The following is an 18,315-nucleotide window of genomic DNA, read 5'->3' on the forward strand; positions in this document are numbered from 1 at the left end:
ATTGAGTCCCCTTTGTTTATGTCCCGGTTTGTTGAACACTCGTGTATCGCATCATTACTTTACTCGCTCGAGTTTACCTTCGCCGTCGGGTGGTGACATCGATGCATCATATTCAAAAGGACATGGGGCATAGGGGGCCCGAACCTGAGCACTTCTCTCTCTTCGAAACTTGAAACAACCCGGCCGACCTTGGGAGACGCTCATTCCCCAGCCGGAGATGGATGTGTGCGCGGCAAGCTCAGATGAAAAGGATTCAGGTCTTTAGCGGGCATGGAACAGATCCATTGTTTCTTGTAGGGCGGACTGGGAGCGACCTACCTTAGGTGCCCAGTCACTGGATGATTCATGCCCCGCGCATCTCGGACCCTCTTACCTTCCTTACCGAGTTTTGGTCCTCGTGCGATTGCAAATTTTTGCATCTGTTCTCTCCAGATATATTGCGTTTCGCGATTGTACTAGCCTATATCGCACAGTTCATTTCCTTCATTACAGGCTTTGCCTCACCACCGCCTAGACCTGGTCCATGCGTTGAGAAGTCGAGTGACAAAAAGTCAATCATTGGGGGAAGTCGAGTCACGATTTCCTAGCGTATTGCAAGAGCTGCATGACGACACACTGCGGTTTAATGGTTTCCATTTCAGCGCTGTCGCCTGCCGGAACCCCTTTGGCGAGGGAGGGGGGCCCAGACCTTCTGGGGTTGGACGGGGACCCCTAGCCTGTGGCGCTAGTCCTAAAACGAGTGGCTCCCAGCTCGCTCAGGTCCCCACCAACCTGGCCGAGTCGTCAGACCGCGCGAAAAGACGACCAGCCGCATCGTCTTCTCTCACAGCACATTCGCCCTCGTGCAACTTCCCCCGATTTCCGCCTTCATCTCCTTCCTCCATTAATAACTAAATCACGATTAGGAGGCATCGCAAATCGCGATTCAACATTCTCCCACGCGAGAGTGAGGGTACGTATTCTCGCCCCTTCTTGTTACGTCGTTGCACCTTTTTACCTTGCACCCGCCTTTCGCTTTGGACGCGGCCCGCTGCTCGTTCGCCTGGTCGTCTAAAATCCGCCATCGTCGTTTTTTACGCACCCTGACCTGTTGCAATACCACTCACTGACTTTCCGCAGAGCTGTCCAGACCCAGACAGAAAACTGCACGATACTACTTGGATTTCCCGATACCTTTGCGACCTGGTGGAAGTGCGACTCGTCATTCACTGTTACCCCGAGTACCAGCCATTCCGACAATCGTATGATGGCAACTGAGTCACCCAAGGAGCGATCCGATGAAGCTATTGTAACTTCTGACCACGAGCCTGTAAGTATTATGCCACATCGCCTTGATTCCCCTCACCTGCCCTCCTCCTCGTCTCGTCTCTTGTCCGCCCGTGCTGACCGTGGGTTTTATTGCGCCTCTGTTCAGGCTATCCAGATTGATACCAACTCGCACAATGTCGGCCTCGACCGATCGCACGTAAACGGCGACGGCCCGGCCAGCGCTGGGACGGACGAAATTGCGAACAAGCATATTTCAGACATTGTCGACGATCTAGTGCACTCGTCAGAAGTTAGCATTAGTGGAGGATCCGACAACGAGGCATCCCGCGGCGATGCGACAAAGGACAAGGGTCATGGTCGAACTTCATCTACTGTGAAGAAGCCCGCTTCATTCAAGTCCATCAGTGTCAATAAAACCTTTCTCACTACCAAGGGCACCGCAACTGTTGCGTCCAAGCCCGGCGACAAGCTAGCGGCAGCCGCCGGCTCCGCGCCCGGTGCTCCGAGTGGTGGATTGGTGATACCACGCCCCCGGTTAATCGCAAAGACAGGCAGCGGCCTGGTCACCAAGTCCTCGTCAACTGCGAATGGCCGGAAAGCAGGGTCGGCACCTGATCCGAGTGTGGTTTGGAACAAGAACCGACGTACGTTTTAGTAGAGCCATTGACTTGATGCATATATTTCACGCAGTTTTGAGCAATCCTTACTTACCCGGTCAATAGCTGTACCCCCACCCGAACCAAAGAAGTATACGGATGAGGAGTTGAAAAAATACGGCATCCATATGGCTACCCGTCTGGCTCCGGATGGTGCCAAAGGCCAGGCAAACTGGGCCGATATTGATGACGACGACGAGGATTGGGCTCCTGAGACGATTACCTGGAAGGACGGAACTAAGATTTCCATCCCCCACACCGAGGAGCCGGCGCCAGTACCAGAGACGGCCCCTCATATCCCTGTGGCTGCACCGTCGCCTGTATTCAACCATGCAAATACCGCTGCAAAGGAGAATGGAGTCGTTGAGAAGCCCAAATCTCCAGCGCCGGGTGTTGCATCGACCATGCTTACTATCAAGCCTGGCGTTCTGGGGTCTGGCAAAGGACTTGTTCTCAAGGGTGTGCAAGAGAAGCCGACGCTGGTAGCGAAACCACCTGCACCCCCTACCCCTGTTAAGTCGCCGTGGGCGCCAATTCCCAAGGTCGATAAAGTTTCCCCGGTTATCATGGAAATTCCAGGCCAGTCAGGGGCGAAGTTTCCATCCAAGGATGTTCCCTTGACTAAAACGAATACCCCTCCTCCTCCCAAGGAGATCGCGGCCGATGACTTCAGCCGAGCGCCGTGGCGAGATGGCGGAGCGGGCGCAAATAGAGAGCTTTACAACTCCCAGTCGGGCCGTTATGAACCCGTCCCCGACCGTCGTGGCTCACGACCAGAAGGCCAGCATAACAGACAGCCCGCACTCTTGCAACGCTCTGGTCAGCATGACCAGCAAGGACCAGCTGAGCCCTCTGCCGCATTCCAAACTACCCGAAACAGTGAGCAGCTAGGTCCTTACGGACGACGGCGCGGCTCATCCAATGTCAGCGGAGGTAGTGGATCATATATTCATCGGCTTAAGGGTCACGACATGCCCATGCCGCCTCCTGAGTTTATCAATGCCAGGCGTGGATCAGCGACGGGAGGGACCGATAGTCCGGCTTCGCCCAGGAATTTCTCCCCCTCTGGCATTCAGGGAGGTCCTCGCCAAGGACAGAACTGGCCCGCGAAAGTTTCGCCTGTAGTTTCTCACGCGATTCCTATTCAGCACGGCGCTGCAGGGCCTGAAGCGCGACCCGTGCCCCCGCCGGTGCAACAACCTGCCCCTGTTCCTCTAGTCACAGAGGAAGACTATGAGATCCAGAAACGACTAATGCGAGAACGACGCGAGCTTGCCATGAAGCGTCGTTTAGAGCAGGAAGCACGTGAAGAGGCAGAGCGAAAAGAGCGCATCGCTTTGAAGCTAGCAGCTTTAGGCCCACCGCCCGAGTCCAACAAGGCCAAGAAAGCTTCGGCAAAGGATCAAGCTACGACGCCCACACAAATTCAGCCACGCGAGGCCCTGCCGATTCAGGAAGTAGCTTCAATTACTGAGGCAAAGGCAGCCGAGAAGCCCGCCGCAGTGTCAGCGACACCGGATTCGCCGAAGAAGACATTTTCGGTTCCGGATGAAGCGGCCACACAGCCAAAGTCGGTATCAGAGTCCACCGAGACTCGCGCTCAGGGCAATACCCACGCCCACCCTTGGCCGAATACGGCCAAACAGCCCGATCGATATCCTGCGGCGACTTGGGGTGCCACACAACCCGCTACTGCGAAAAACGTTTGGGGCTCTCCCAATAACAACCGGAGTCTTGGAAACGGGACATTCATCACAGATCTCGGAACCTCGCCGCTTGCACAACTCCCTGCCAAGTCGGGACCTGGCCCAATTGCGCCCCCAACCAGCGCACGCAGCGCCCTTGTTTCCCAGCCAGCGGCTGTTCCTGCCTCCACGGCAAGACAACCACCCATTGCGCCTCCCAAGCAAACACAAGCAGCCGAGATGAACGAGCGAGAACTCAAGCAGAGTGCCTGGGTCAGCGCTGTGCGTCTTGGTGACGATGCATTCCGCGATATGCTGAATGCTCAGTACGATGACCGTGACCGTCGGCTGCAGAAGGAAGGCCGGGCACTGACAGACATCCAACCGGCCATCAAGGACACTTGGCGACCCACCAAGCTTGATGATAGCGGCGCCCGAGCTGAGGCACCCACCAAGCAAACCGTCCAACTTGGCCAGGAAAACCCATGGGCTAGCTCATCAGAGGCAAAGGCTGCGTCTGTGTCGAGCGCAGCCCCTTCAGAGCACAGTGGGCGCCCCCAGAGCGCGGCGCCGGCTCCTATCCTAGGAACCAAGCCGCCGACGGCTTCCTCGCAGACGAGGGGCTCAAGATTCTTCCCCCCGGCCCGTGACATCCGGCAGGAGTCAAACACTGAGGCGGCACGCCCCAAGTCACCGTCCCCGCCTCCTCCAGACATGGCAGGCCACCCAGCTTTCGACGGCGATGTGAGCCATCCACATGTCTCCTTACCCCCGCCGCCGGTTGTGGTTCGGCTGCCACCTGCCGCTAAGCCCGAGGTACGGGCGCATGCTTCCCCTGAGGCCAGCAGCGTCTCCACAGCACCCAAGTCACAGGGACCGAGCTTTTCGTGGGCCACGACAGGAGCATATAAGGAGAGCGACGCGATTCCCACCGTACCTGGCTCAGCCGTTAACAGCCAGCGGTCTTCGGTACACAAGCCGGAGAATATGTGGCAGGCCAAGATTGACAGTCTTCTTGGCGGGCGAAAGACCCACACCCATTCCAAGCCGACGAGCGGTGATTATAGAAACCAGAACGCCCACGATCATTCGGGGCGCTCCTCGTCATCTCGGTCCAATGCTACTTCGATAGCCGCGAAGGATGGGTCTGTGACGACCAAGGATATGGCGGAGGAATGCTTTGAGGAGCAGGAGATGGGATCTTTGCCTCCCGTCCGGCTCCCTAATGAGATTCCGGAAATGGCTTGGCAGCCAAGCCCCCCACCTAAGCCGCTTCCCAAGAGGTTGTTTGCACAGGTGTCGACGGCGGAGGCTATCAGATTCCCCCTCGATACCAACGCAACCGGCGGTCATGTGTGGCATGTCTCACTCCCTGGCCACGAGCTCAAGACGATTCCAATTTTATCTGGCCGTACTCGAAGCAATCCTCGCCGAGGGGGTGTGCAGCGTGGTGGTCGGACTCCATCCGTCTCGCACTACCGTCAGGGCAAGGGCCGAGATGGTTCTTCATCTTACCTGGCCGACCAGGCGACTGGCGTGTCGGGATCCAACCCGCCGGCGAGCAGAAGCAGCCGAGGAGGCAGTTTCCGAGGACGTGACAATTGGTCTCGGAATTCGGCAGCACCTATCCAAACCTAGGAGGGCGAGACATGAAGCCGATAGATAGCTAGGGGTGCCAGATTCTTGAATGGGGTGGTGTCAGCCTCCCCTCCCTCTCAAAATTAGAGGTCTATTTCCAATTGACGCCTGTTTTTTTTTTTGGCCGACGTATGTTGCTGTCACTGGCAGCTATCCTATCGGTGTCTATACACGACTCTGAATCGGCACGACCCGACTTTGGTCGTTCAGATCTATACTTCGAAGTTACTTCCCCGAGACTTCCCCGAGAGGTGGTAACTGTGTACTACTTGTTTCGGTATTATTTTATTACTTTTCTGTAGCGGTATTTTCGCGTTTTCGGCCGTGGCCGCTTTTTCGGTTGACGTTGTTGACGGGCCAGGAGTTTGCCTAGTCTACACGAGGCCGCGCCCTCATATTGGAAGTACTGGGACTTTGAGCTGAGCCATTCATTGTTTGCCGGGGCTTTGGGTGGCCGACCAACCAGTACCCCAAACCAAGGGAAGTAAGATCGGCATGGTGTGCACGGAAATGAATGGAAAGGATGACACAGAAGAGACCGGAACACCAACACTGTTGCTGCTGTTTAACGTTTTAATTTCACGTCACAATGGACCCAGTCGATAACAGCGTCGGCAAGCCACACTACATGAGCGGGTGTACCATTTGTGTCGGCGTGATGTCCTCCTAAGGGAGAAGCAGCCGGTTTTGTCTTCTATCATAGAGATTAGTAAGATAATGGTCTTGTCCTTAGGAGCGCGAGATATGAGAGTGCGTACATTGACAAGACAAATCTAACAAGACGGTGTAGCTACGCGCGCACAATAGCATTTTGGTAGCTTCGCAGTCCTTGCAGACAGAAAGTTAAACCACAATTACTCCATTTGCAGTATTTGTGAGATGTCTGTTAAATTTTGCCTTGGCTTGCCTGGAACTGTAGCTTGTGAAGGTGAGCTTGGTCGAGGCAGCTCTATTTGATGGAGTCCGTCGAGTGTCCCCCGCTTTCCATGCTGTCTCAGCCGCAACTGTTCGTTCACCGAAATGAGAGCAGCCAGTCGGGACGGGGACCGAGCTAAGAATGCTAGGCTGTCGGGCATTCGGGAGCGTATTTTGCGGAGGGGCCCTCAGCACCCGTCCGAGACCGGCATCATGTCCGCCTCGACCGGATACGTGTTTCTACTCGACATGTTCAATCTGCAGCCTGCCAACACCCAATCCGGCCCGCAACGACGTCATATGGAATAGGATCAAAAAAGCACATTGCTGCCACGGAGGCGCCACTGCCACTACATCAAGCGACGCTGCCCTCGGCAGAGACAAAACCCGGAAAATGGAGAACAACGACGAGCGTAATGACAAGAAGCTAATAAATCTGATCCGTGGCTGGCCGTCGCCGCACCTGCTGCCTGCAGAGCTGCTGCGCGCAGCAGCCAACAAGGCCCTAGCCGACCCCGCTGTCTACGTACCCGGGCTCCAATACGGGCCGGACCCGGGCTACCAGCCGCTACGCGAGGAGCTGGCGGCTTGGCTGGGCTGCGCTTACAAGTCGAGCTACCGCCCGCAGTCGCAGAACCCACTACCAGGCGGCAGCACTGTCGTCGGTGTCGGCGCCGGCGCGGACCAAATCTGCATCACTGGCGGCGCATCGCAGAGCATCGCCTGCATTCTGCAGTCGTTCACAGACCCGGCGTACACGCGCGCTGTCTGGGCCGTGGCGCCGTGCTATTTCCTGGCATGTCCCATCTTTGAGGATGCCGGGTTCCGCGGCCGGCTGCGCGCCGTGCCTGAGGACGACGAGGGCATCGACCTGGAGTGGCTGGGGCGTGGGATCAGGCGGTGCGAGGCTGAGAGAGGGTCAGAAGAGAAGGCACGTTTTGTCTTCAATATATTTTGTCGGACCGTCTATGCTTTCTATCGGGCACATTATGTTTTTTTCCCTTATATTTTTCGTCTTTCCCTTTCATTCTGGACATCAAGCGGCAGGAAAACCAGCTAACTTCTCCCTTCTCAGCCCTACAAGGACCCAGGCCCGCACCGCAAGTTCTACCGCCACGTCATCTATGCCGTGCCAACCAGCGCCAACCCGTCAGGCAAGACCATGTCGCTGCGGCGACGCGAAGGTCTAGTGCGGCTGGCAAGGGAGCACGACGCGCTCGTCATATGCGACGACGTATATGACTTCCTGCAGTGGCCCGTCCTGGCCGCCAGCCCCAGTCCCTCCTCTGTCCCCCACGCGCTCCCGCTGCCGCTGCCGCTGCTCCCTCGGCTGTCGGACATCGACCTCGCGCTAGGCGGGCCGACGCGCCACGACCCGGCTCACAAGCACTTCGGGCACGCCATCAGCAACGGCTCCTTCAGCAAGCTGATCGGGCCGGGGGTGCGCACGGGGTGGACGCACAGCACGGCCGACTTCGCGCTGGGCGTGTCGCAGACGGGGTCGACGCGTTCGGGAGGCGCGCCCAGCCAGATCGCCGCCGCCGTGGTCCACCAGCTACTCGCCAGCGGCGACCTTGACGCCCACCTCGACCACGCCGTGCGGCCTGCCTTGCAACAGCGGCACGCGCGGGCCGCCGCCGCAGTGAAGGCGGAGCTCGGCTGGGCGGGCGTCGAGGTGCTGGAGCGTAGTAGTAGTGGCAGCGACGATGGCGCCATGTTTGGCGGGTACTTTTTGTGGCTCACGCTGCCCGAGGACGGGCCGCGCGCCGACGAGGTGGTCATGCGCGCGCAGGCCGAGGAGAACTTGGTCGTCGCGCCGGGGAGTAGCTTCGAGGTGAGTGGCGACGAGGTCGGCCAGGTGCGCTTCCCGCGGAACCTCCGCATCTGCTACTCATGGGAAGAGGAGGACGACATAGTCGAGGGCATAAGGCGGCTGGGGATGGTGTTGAGGCGGTTGCGGGACGGGACTGAGCTGCCGGCGTCGGAGCTGGCTGGCAAGTGGAAGCCCGTTGGGACAGCAGGGGGATTTAAATAGGGGAACATGGGCAGGAACACGAAATATTTTTTGAACAAATATGGGCGGCAAGATAAAAATGTATTTACGCCTTGGCGTGGGTTTTGACTGCGTCAACTCTGGCAATCGAGGTACCCGTATGCTTGCTACAACTCCTGAATATCCATCCAAGAGCATCAAGGTTTTCTTCTCGAAATCATGGCTTCAGCAATCCACACCTTAGTTTTTGGCAGTAGTATTCCGCCACTCAATTGATCAAGTGATCGACTTCCACCGTTGCCTGCCTGCCTCCTGCTAATGGACGCCTCCCGTGAGGGCCCCAACCGCGTTACCACGACAACAACGCGGCTCACAACGCGGCGTGGGTGAGGCAGTCAGTCTCTTGCTCCCAACCACTGGCAGACTTTCGACTCGGGTTCAGAAGCCACATGTCTCAAGCACGGACACTTGTAGTAAATACATTATTGAGTCGTTATGTATTCATTTGTCACTGGTAAGTGCAGGGAACGAGTGTATCTGGCGATTGGAGCGCATTAGTCTCCTGGAGAGGCAAATCAGGCAGAAATGTTGGAATTGAGGGCCACGTAGAGCATTCAACACACACCTGATCTACGAGCGTCAGCCACTCCTCAACACCTTTGACATATGGGTCTGCGGCGCCGTCGACGTTCGCTTCGTGGCTCCAGACGACCATGTCGTCGAACTCGGCCTGGACGAGCAGGCTCGAAGTTTTGGTCTTGCCTGGGGTAGCGGTGAGGCCGTCATCGCGCTCCATATCATCGACGTCGGACTCCGTGGCCTCCTTTTGCACCCCGTCGCGCGCGACAGCGACCAGGCCGCGGTATCCCTCGGGCAGCACCACCTTCTTGCCCACGAGCTTGCGGCCGCGGAAATACGCCGTGCTAGTGCCGTCCTCGCCCTGCGTAGGCTCCCAGAAGGACTGCACCGGCTCGACGGAGCCCGTGTGGTGCACGCGGCATGGGAGCAGATGAGGCGTTGCCTTTTGTGTCGAACCCGTCGCCGTCGCGTCGCGCTCGAGGCGGACCATGGGCTGCTGCTTTTGTGATGCCATGTCTGTCTCTCTGTCTTGTTCTCCCTTGTGAAAAAGAAGAATGAAAATATGCCGGTATTCTCTTAGTTTCCTTGGTGCACTTATTCCTTATAAATTGATTGCCGTTGCAATTCGTTGTTTAAGCAATGATTGGAGATGTGTTAAACGCGGCGGGGCGGCGCGTCCAAGACTTTGGTGCCGCGCCACTTTACGTGTGGAGCAACAGAGGCCCTGGAGGGCCTTCGTCATCGAACAGCCACGCCGCCACACTTTGTGCACGTTTGACATCAGGCACGAAGTGATTCAAGTCAATTAAGAAACGTATCGAAGCAAAAACCAATCACACTTTGACCCAAGCAATTATTGCTCGCTCGTAGGCACGGGGTTCTAGTAATTAATCCGTTGCCCCGCTGGAGGATGCAAAGGACGTTAAACTCCAAGCCGGAATTCACCCAGATCGCATGGAAAACACGAGCTGTTGAGAGCCTTCCCAGAAGTTCGTTTGCCATGCCACGCACCCAGCAGAGGGCGAGGCTGAGGGTTTGGAAGCTCATCATAGACAATACTGGCAGTGCAAGATTATATATATCATACATTAACATGTCGTAGTCGAGACGCAGACAGCAATATCCCGGACTCGGCTTCGTTAGTGACCTTGGACTTGATTTGCGGAAATACCCTAAATCGATGTGATAATACTTCAAAGTTGCTCCCTAATCGTTCTTACCATTCAAGCTCTGCTCATGTCACTTCGTTACCTGGATGTTAGGGCGATAATTAATGATGTTAATTTAGGCTTATGGGATTTCCGCGTATGAGTAAGGTACCCTTGTAATCACGGTTCTAATCATGAACTTGGACGACTATTGAGTCCTTAGTAATATTTTTGGCGTAAGAAACCAAACGTTACACCTAAATATCTTTATTTTCTATATCTACATAGTGCACAACCCCTATACGCATCACAAGTACATGCTTCAGGTACGGTAGATCAGGTAGGTAGCTACTCCTTGCTTGTCCTGGTTTTGGCTCGATCCAAATTTTAACCCTAGACATTGCCTAAACTCTCCCCTTCTGTCTTTCTCTGTCGCTCTTTTCTCTCCTATATTTTCTGGGTTGCCAGCCAGGATTGATCTTCTACGCTACGGGACACTCGAACTACGTAAGGCGTTTGAATACTTCCAAAGAGCGCGGAAACCACCATCTTCAAATCTTTAAGGTACCTAGATTGAACGGGGCTAACTTGGGATTTGGGGGACTATTTTGAAATTTCAAATCACCTCACTGTCCATAGGCTTAGAAAGGCTTCTTGGCAATCATTCCCATGACGATGCCCCCATGATATCTTTGGTGCGAAAGCAGCCGTGAAGCTTCTTTCTTTCGGATTCACCGTTTCCTCATGTTTCCTACGAGCATACTAGTTCTGTCTCAAAGCTCATTCTTCAAATCAGTAGACATTGATAGCTAGAATACGTTATATAATTTTAAGAGAAAATCTATTCGGACTATGAAAACGTACTGTATATACTCCCAACCGAATGGTACGGGTCTCACTCTCACCCGACGACTACATCTAGTTCTAATTCTTGCAGATAATAAATGTCTAGATAAAAGGAATCCACTGCCGGAAATTTGGCCAAAGCGCACACAACAGGGCCCTTAGCAGTTGAGATCCATTACCGTAGAGTTCGTGGTGTACACCAAGTCATCGCAAGAAAAAAACCCGATAGCAATCTGTGAAAATTTCCTGCGAATCGGGCGGGAATTTTGCTTGTGGAAACGATACAACCCAACTAGCAGGGTTGTGCACTCTCGAAACGACTTATTAGCGCCAATTTCTTTCCGTGCTGTGACCCGAGCCGCCTTAGTATCTTTCTTAGCTCGGGTCAATATGAAATCCAAGTCGACAAGACAGACCGAGGCATGTAAACCTGACGTGGAGGAAGAGGCAATGTCGGATATGGGTCGAACAAAACGAACCATTAGACTTGCGAGCCATTGGCAAATTAGAAGCTTGGCCCACGAATAATGCTGCGTGCGGTCTTGGGGCTGCTCCCGTCATGTCCCGTACAGCCCAAGTTACTAATGTCAGGTAGTTTCTCGGCTAGACAATAGAGCCGCAACATCGAGGAGGTGCAGTTCGGGGGTTCCGGACGCGGTTTCTTTCTTGTGGGGCTGGCTCGTCGAGAGACGGTAGCAGCACCACGCACCTGCAAAGAAGACCACCACCGTCCACGGGACCCCCACTTCCGCTGGGCTTCATGTTTGATTTTCCACCGCACCAGGCCCATTTCGGGCCGGCATGCGATTGCGACTGCCGCTACTGCCAACTTCCATGGCGAGCAGGGCAGGGGTTCTCTGAACCCGCCCGCGCGCATGGCGATGCGGGAAAAACATTGCGTTTCTGGCCATCTTAGCTTTCTGGGAGCCCCGCCCCTTCCCGTTTCGTCCCCCCTTTCCACCCTTTTACCCCCCATGGGGTAAGGTGGTTTCCCCCGCAAGCCGGCCTGAGCTAGGACCCCTAATTGACAGTACGTAGGGGCAGGAGCTATTCGCCGTGTTAATCCCCGCCCTTGGGACCCTATGACCACCTCGAGCACATGGCGGGAAAGTCGAACTCTCATGCCCGAAATATCATGGAGGGGCAGATTCTTACACGTAGATACGTACCAGGTGGCCTTGTGATATCAATTGGGCAAGCAATTGCATCATATGGGGCTGCTAGTAGCCATTTCAATGATTCCATCCAGACTTTGACTCACGCCCGCTCCCTTTACGTACGGTACTACCCTCGGCCAGCCCGTCAGGATTCCCGGCCCCCATCTGGCATCCATAGGTCTCTCTACCTGGACTACTCGCAGAATTCTAGTCGACGTCTCCACATTAGATCCGATTGGCATTGACACAACTCTAGACTGTCTACCTACCCTACCTGCATCTGCACCTGCATCCGCATCCGCATCCCAGTCCCGACCTCTACTTATATACACCCCTCACAGATAGGGGCCCCACGGTGGCGTATCGTCAAATCCACGCGCAGGAGCAGGCCGACCTCCGGAGCAAGGGAGTCTTCCATGTCTGTGCGCCAGGATAGCCAGGATACGATCGGATCCTCGACTTGAGACGCGATAACGGCTCCTGTCCTTCTTGCGCCGCAGCCTCCCCAACGTGGTCGCAGAGCTCTCCCACTCTCGCCAGCAAACCACACACCTGACAGCCATGTCGGGAGTACGATTCGCTGTCCTTCACTCTCCTCCGCGCTCTTAGAACTTCACGCTCTTGGAACCCACGCTCTTGAAACTTCAGGCTCTTAGAACTTCGGGCTCTTGGAACTGATGGGTGTGTGCGGCCAAGTTCCATCCCAGTCTTGATCCTCATCTCATCATTCCCTCACCGCCATTGCCACTGGGCAGTTGACAGCAGGCAGAAGCCCACTCACCTCCTCACCAAATAAACCAAGCAACCAACAGAACAAACAATCATCCGGGGGCCACCGAGACCCAACTCGCTTCGGAAAAGTGAACACGGTTCTCCCCCTTCTGTCCTGCGCCAGATATCCCAACAAAGGCTAGGATTTCTTGAAGGCAGTGCCGATTGTAGCCTTTGTCGTTTTGACAACATCGCCCCTGTACCCTGTAGTACACCTGTCGGACATCGGGTGGCTGCTCGTCTTGAACATTCCATCAACAAAATGGCGTCATACAGATCACGGCCGGCCCTGCCAGAGGTCGTGACTCGTCCCATATATATCAGCGTTGGTTATATCCGCAGTAGGCTCGGCAGCCTCACCTGGGGCCCGGGCCTTGCTATTGCCAAGCCGACGATACAGTCACTTTTGTCCTCCATTGAAGTCGGCACGCTCATACTCGTCGACGACCCGGTTGACCAGCGTCTCGTCTTCGGTAAGAAGATAGGGCTCTCTGAGCCACGGCCGGCCGATCCAAGGCCTGCTAAGCGATCTGGTCGGACAGCAGACGCCAGCTTTGGCGCTCTGACTAATGGAGACAGCGATGTCCGCAAGCTCGCAGCGTATCCCCGAGTCGAGCTGGTCGTCAAGAGCGAGGCCTTCTGGATGCGCCTCTTCCTTTTTGCAGACATGGGATTCGCAGAGGCATACATGCTCGGCGAGGTCGAGTGCGCCGACCTGACCGCCTTCTTCCAGCTCTTCATTCTGAACCGGGACCAGCTATCCAATGCGACGACATGGTCGTCTGCAATCGCCAGTGCAATCACAGGAGTGGCGCGCTCAACCAACACGCTCTCCAACGCACTGCTGAACATATCAGCGCACTATGACATAAGCAACGACATGTTCGCGGCATTCTTGTCACCAGACATGACATATTCATGTCCAATATGGAGCACGGCACCATTGGTAGACGGCCGAGAGGAGTCCCTAGAGGAGGCCCAGATGACCAAGCTGCACCGCTTCATCGACGGAGCCAAGCTCAAGTCAACAGACCACGTCTTGGAAATAGGAACCGGCTGGGGTTCATTTGCAATCGAGGCCGTCCGTAGGACTGGGTGCCGCGTGACGAGCCTGACGTTGTCGCGAGAGCAAAAAGTATTGGCTGAAGGGCGCATTGCCGCCGCGGGGTTTTCGGACAGGATCGAGGTCCTCCTAAAGGACTACCGCGCCCTGCCAGTGCCAGAAATCCCGTACGATAAGATCGTGTCCATCGAGATGCTGGAGGCTGTCGGCCAAGAGTTCCTCGGCACGTATTTCGCGTGCATCGATCGGCTGCTGAAGAAAGACGGGGGGGTTGCCATGTTCCAGTGCATTACCATGCCCGAGGGGAGACACGACAGTTATTCCAAAGGCGAAGAGTAAGTAGTGACGCGTCGACGCAGACCAAAAGAGAAGAAGAAAAAAACACTGACAATGACCCAAGTTTCATCAACCACTACATATTTCCGGGAGGCTATCTCCCGTCCACGACCCAGCTCATCAATCACATCACGGCCGAGTCGAAGGGCACGCTCATCGTGGAAAAGGTCGAGAACATCGGAGGCCACTATGTCAAGGCCCTTCGCCTCTGGAGGGAAGACTTCCTGCGCAACTTTGAGGCTAGGATTCGGCCGGCCCTCAAGGCAGAGCATCCCGATTTGACGGACGAGGAGATCGAGGTGTTCCGGAGGAAGTGGAAGGTAAGACCCAGCACAACACAGCACAACAGGACGGCTCTGCCTACGGATTGCTGACGGCAGTGTCTAGTACTACTTCACATATTGCGAGGCCGGATTCGTAACCAAAACATTGGGGGATGTTATTATCACGGTTGGTAGGGAAGGCGCACTAGAGCTGATGGAGGGCATCCCACTCTGAAAGCTCGATATTCTTGGACAGACACTGGCTGGCGTATTGCTGTAGGCTGCTTTCACAGAGGAGTTTGCAGCGTTCTTGGTGGTGTGTTGTCCAGGCACCGCAGAGTCGACTGGACGCGTCTCCGCTTGCCTGCCTGGGGAATATATGTACGAGATCACTATACCCGGACCAAGAGGCCTGGTGCGCCTTTGTTGTGTTATGTGACACGTCGCTCAGGATGGGTGGTATATAAAAGGTCATTTTTTGTCCTTGAATTTCTTAGGCTGAGACTTGCCGTTTCTGAATTTCTGCACGGCTGTGTCGGGATAGCGACTGGCGTGCTCGACATCAAAGGCCTGCTTGTGCTTTCTGAAGAGAAGCATGGTGACTCGTGCGTCTTCAATGCTCGAGTGCTGTCCGCTCTGGATCTCCACCCCCAACAGCTCCTGCGCCAGGACCTTGAGCGCCGGCTTCGGCCCATGTCCGTACTTCCTGAAGGCCGAGAACTTGGCCGTGTCTCGTGTGTGCTTGGGCGGGTGGTCTAGCAGGAGCACCTTGAGGTCGTGCTTCACGTCGTGTCCCACCAGGATCCTGTCGTGGAGGAGCTCGGCGACCTGTGCCTGCACCTCCTTGAAGCTCCGCGCCGTGGCCATGTTCTTGGGGCTCACCCCGCTCACGTGTGTCCGCCAGTCTACGACGGGCTCCTGCGGCCGCACAAACGAGTCGTACACCTGCCGCCCGTGGAAGTCGACCAGACTCACTCGCGCCAGCGCGTCGTCGTGACCCCCCTCGCCAATGCCTACCATCTCGCAGTCGACCGCAATGTACTTGCCCACCTCGACGCCCGGGGCCAGCCCCTCGTTAGGGCGCGCCGGCGCCGTCTTCTCCAGCATCGCATTGCCGCGCAGGCCTAGCCCGTACGCCTCGGCCATGTCCTCGGCTGAGATGTCGTTGTTCGCTGCCCATAGCGCAAGAGACGGCGACACGCCCGCTTTGGTCACGGCATCGATCTTGGAGCTCTGCGTGTTGCCCATGGACGTCGCTGGGTGCGCCTGCTTAAAGCTGCTGCTGGGTTTCCGGGGCGCGGGTCTTTCTGAGCGGCCTGGCTTGAGCGGCTGCTTCTGTCTCTTTGACGGGTGAAGATCCCGAGGACCGGGGCCGCTCTGGCTGTCGCTCGCCTTTCGCTTCGAGGCAGGTGTGGCTGCCGTGGTTGGCGCGGACTCCGCCTTGATCTTGGCCTGAAGTTTCTTCCAGTTTGATGAGAGCTCCGGGGCCATCACGGCAGAAACAAGATCTTTGGGCTATCAAAGTCTGTGGTGGCAGTGCTGCAAACGATAAAAAACCGACAGAGGATGCTGGCTGATATCTGACTGCGTACTGCGGGCTGCTGACTTGAAGCTGCTATACACCGTAGTTGCTCTCTTTTTGTTCTTATGTATTCATAGTCCACAACCCTGCCTGATTGATCATGGACGACAACACTGGAAGTGGTGCAATATACCAAGGTACCTAGATAGGTACTAGGTTTTGGAACGGGAGTCTTGCCTTGTTGGCGAAAAAGCTGGAAATTTTTAAAACCCCTTATAAGTTGGACCCTGAATTGGTCAGTGGAAATTGAGGTGATGGCAAACAGAAAATTCCACTGCAAAGCCTGCCTGCAGGTCCCCGTCCTGTTAGCTTCCATTCCACTTTCAGCCTCTTTCAGCTGTTAGTGTAGGCACGTGCAGCCCTGGACAGATCCCACGTGCATCAGTGGCAGTGCAGGCCTTTTCAAGCCTTTTACCCCTCCAAAGCCTAGGCCGTCCCCCGGTCGGGCAACATCCTCTAAAACTGCCCTGTAGGTATCTCGTCGCACCTCAGTTTACGACTTTTTGATATCGCGTCATTTAACAATTTCCATCAAGCTCAGCACCCGCGCAACCGTCATTTTATCATGAGCCCTCCTGGCCCTAACGGCGAAGCCGCCGTCGGCTCCGATGGACCAAGACAAAAGGGCAGAGCCACCCCCGACACCCTAAAGTGAGATAGATCCCTCTGTCGCCCTTGCAGGGTTAGGGTTATTAAGACCAAGTTGCTAATGCTCAATAGAGTCGGATGTATTGCTTTTGTGATAAAGGATGGGCAACCCCGGCGCGCAGAGATTCTCAGCGTCAGGGAGACCAAGAGCGGGCGGCAGTTCTACTGCAACTTTGATAACTTCAACAAGCGGCTGGACGAATGGGTGTCTGTCATTAGGATAGACTTTGACCAGGAAGTCGAGTGGCCCAGCCCCGAGAAGGACAAGCAGAAGGAAGGGAAAGCAAAGAAGGCTCCCGTTATACCCAAGAAGCAGCCCTCTAAGAAGGCGCAGAAGAAGGTCGGTAAAAGGGAGCAGTCGGTCGTCTCTGAGGGGCAGACACCACACCCCTGGACCGACTTTGTCGAATCGCAGCCGCAGTTGAAGACGCCGGCACAGACGGACGATGCCGAGGACAAGGCTAACGCCAGCCTGGAGGTTGGGGGGACCCCCGGTGTTGGGCCCGACGAGATGGAGCTGGACGAGGACGAAACCCCAGCAGGCCTCGCCAAGAAGGAGCATGAGGCGTCGTTCAGCCGGGAGGAAGAAATTGAGAAGCTCCGGACTTCGGGCTCTATGACGCAGAATCCAGCCGAGATCTCGCGTATTCGGAACATTTCGAAAACCGAGTTTGGCCGATTTGTCCTCTTCCCCTGGTACTTCTCTCCGTACCCCGAGGTCTTCAGCCAGGAGGACTGCATGTTCATATGCGAATTCTGTCTGAGCTACTACGGCGACCTCAAGTCCTTCTCGCGGCACCGCCAAAAGTGTACGCTGCAGCATCCTCCCGGAAACGAGATCTACCGAGACGACTTCGTGTCCTTCTTTGAGATTGACGGCCGGCGGCAGCGGACTTGGTGCCGAAACTTGTGTCTCCTGTCAAAAATGTTTCTCGACCACAAGACGCTATACTACGACGTCGACCCGTTTCTATTTTACGTCATGACTACGAGAGACGAAAGGGGGTGCCACCTCATCGGCTACTTCTCGAAGGAGAAGGAGAGCACCGATGGGTATAATGTCGCTTGTATCTTGACGCTGCCTCAGTACCAGCGAAAGGGGTACGGCCGGCTCTTGATCCAGTTCTCGTACGAGCTCTCCAAAATTGAAGGCAAGCTGGGCTCGCCCGAAAAACCACTGTCGGATCTTGGTCTCCTGAGCTACCGCCAATACTGGTCGGAAAACATCATCGAGCTGCTGTTGGGGTTCAGCGAGCGAGACGAAAAGTGCACAATCGAGGGAATCGCGGCCCAACTCGCCATGACAACGCAGGATGTCGAGCACACGTTACAGGTGCTTAAGATGCAGGTCTATCACAAAGGAGAGCACAAGATCGTCGTGCCCGAGAAGCTGATCCAGCAGAGGGAGAAGGCGAAACTGAAACAGAAGCGGTTGATCGACCCAGAACGCATCCAGTGGAAGCCTCCCGTGTTCACAGCATCCAGCAGGACGTGGGGCTGGTAGTAGTTACCCGAGTTCTGCGAGTTAGTTCTGCGAGTTGCCTGGCTATATGTTGTGTTTTACTGCACCGCACGTGCAAAGCGTTGGCTTGAAAAGGGGAGGGCGGTCTATTACTAGGGTTATGATGTTATGAGGTAGATACCACTGTTTCATACATACCGTGTATTATTACATGGTGTGGTGTGAAGGCTGACGTGGACGAGTCAGGGCCTCGCATACAGTACTATCTAGGCACTATGTAAGCGGAACGCGGGTATTCATGCAT

The 18,315-nt window shown here is 55.6% G+C and overlaps 7 protein-coding genes across 7 annotated transcripts; 4 read left to right on the forward strand and 3 right to left on the reverse strand.

Moving 5' to 3' along the window:
* Positions 1 to 1,246: 1,246 nt before the first annotated feature.
* On the forward strand, positions 1,247 to 5,248 carry B0T26DRAFT_757635 (uncharacterized protein; the record flags this gene model as incomplete). The annotated part of the gene is made up of 3 exons (XM_060446272.1): positions 1,247 to 1,309; positions 1,415 to 1,913; positions 1,992 to 5,248. 3 exons carry the CDS (start codon positions 1,247 to 1,249, stop codon positions 5,246 to 5,248), a joined length of 3,819 nt encoding a protein of 1,272 aa, XP_060289298.1.
* Positions 5,249 to 6,557: 1,309 nt separating this feature from the next.
* Positions 6,558 to 8,198, forward strand: B0T26DRAFT_659609 (pyridoxal phosphate-dependent transferase; the record flags this gene model as incomplete). The annotated part of the gene is made up of 2 exons (XM_060438964.1): positions 6,558 to 7,103; positions 7,239 to 8,198. The coding sequence occupies 2 exons, from the start codon at positions 6,558 to 6,560 to the stop codon at positions 8,196 to 8,198; spliced, it is 1,506 nt and encodes a 501-aa protein (XP_060289299.1).
* Positions 8,199 to 8,657: 459 nt separating this feature from the next.
* On the reverse strand, positions 8,658 to 9,249 carry B0T26DRAFT_681763 (ribonuclease H2 non-catalytic subunit-domain-containing protein; the record flags this gene model as incomplete). The annotated part of the gene is made up of 2 exons (XM_060440682.1): positions 8,658 to 8,693; positions 8,782 to 9,249. The coding sequence occupies 2 exons, from the start codon at positions 9,247 to 9,249 to the stop codon at positions 8,658 to 8,660; spliced, it is 504 nt and encodes a 167-aa protein (XP_060289300.1).
* A 236-nt stretch (positions 9,250 to 9,485) lies between these two features.
* B0T26DRAFT_734108 (uncharacterized protein) lies at positions 9,486 to 9,844 on the reverse strand (the record flags this gene model as incomplete). Its single annotated transcript, XM_060443179.1, has 1 exon — positions 9,486 to 9,844. A coding segment is annotated over exon 1 (290 nt), but the record flags the coding sequence as incomplete, so codon positions are not given.
* Positions 9,845 to 12,919: 3,075 nt separating this feature from the next.
* Positions 12,920 to 14,554, forward strand: B0T26DRAFT_744695 (cyclopropane-fatty-acyl-phospholipid synthase; the record flags this gene model as incomplete). The annotated part of the gene is made up of 4 exons (XM_060444448.1): positions 12,920 to 13,130; positions 13,203 to 14,055; positions 14,121 to 14,376; positions 14,444 to 14,554. The coding sequence occupies 4 exons, from the start codon at positions 12,920 to 12,922 to the stop codon at positions 14,552 to 14,554; spliced, it is 1,431 nt and encodes a 476-aa protein (XP_060289302.1).
* A 236-nt stretch (positions 14,555 to 14,790) lies between these two features.
* On the reverse strand, positions 14,791 to 15,810 carry B0T26DRAFT_659645 (ribonuclease H-like domain-containing protein; the record flags this gene model as incomplete). The annotated part of the gene is made up of 1 exon (XM_060438968.1): positions 14,791 to 15,810. One exon carries the CDS (start codon positions 15,808 to 15,810, stop codon positions 14,791 to 14,793), a length of 1,020 nt encoding a protein of 339 aa, XP_060289303.1.
* A 656-nt stretch (positions 15,811 to 16,466) lies between these two features.
* Positions 16,467 to 18,053, forward strand: B0T26DRAFT_659846 (histone acetyltransferase-like protein; the record flags this gene model as incomplete). The annotated part of the gene is made up of 2 exons (XM_060438982.1): positions 16,467 to 16,552; positions 16,622 to 18,053. The coding sequence occupies 2 exons, from the start codon at positions 16,467 to 16,469 to the stop codon at positions 18,051 to 18,053; spliced, it is 1,518 nt and encodes a 505-aa protein (XP_060289304.1).
* Between the last annotated feature and the right edge of the window lie 262 nt (positions 18,054 to 18,315).

This window comes from Lasiosphaeria miniovina (genome assembly GCF_030549165.1).
Source record: "Lasiosphaeria miniovina strain SMH2392-1A chromosome Unknown B0T26scaffold_9, whole genome shotgun sequence".
NCBI lineage: Eukaryota > Fungi > Ascomycota > Sordariomycetes > Sordariales > Lasiosphaeriaceae > Lasiosphaeria > Lasiosphaeria miniovina.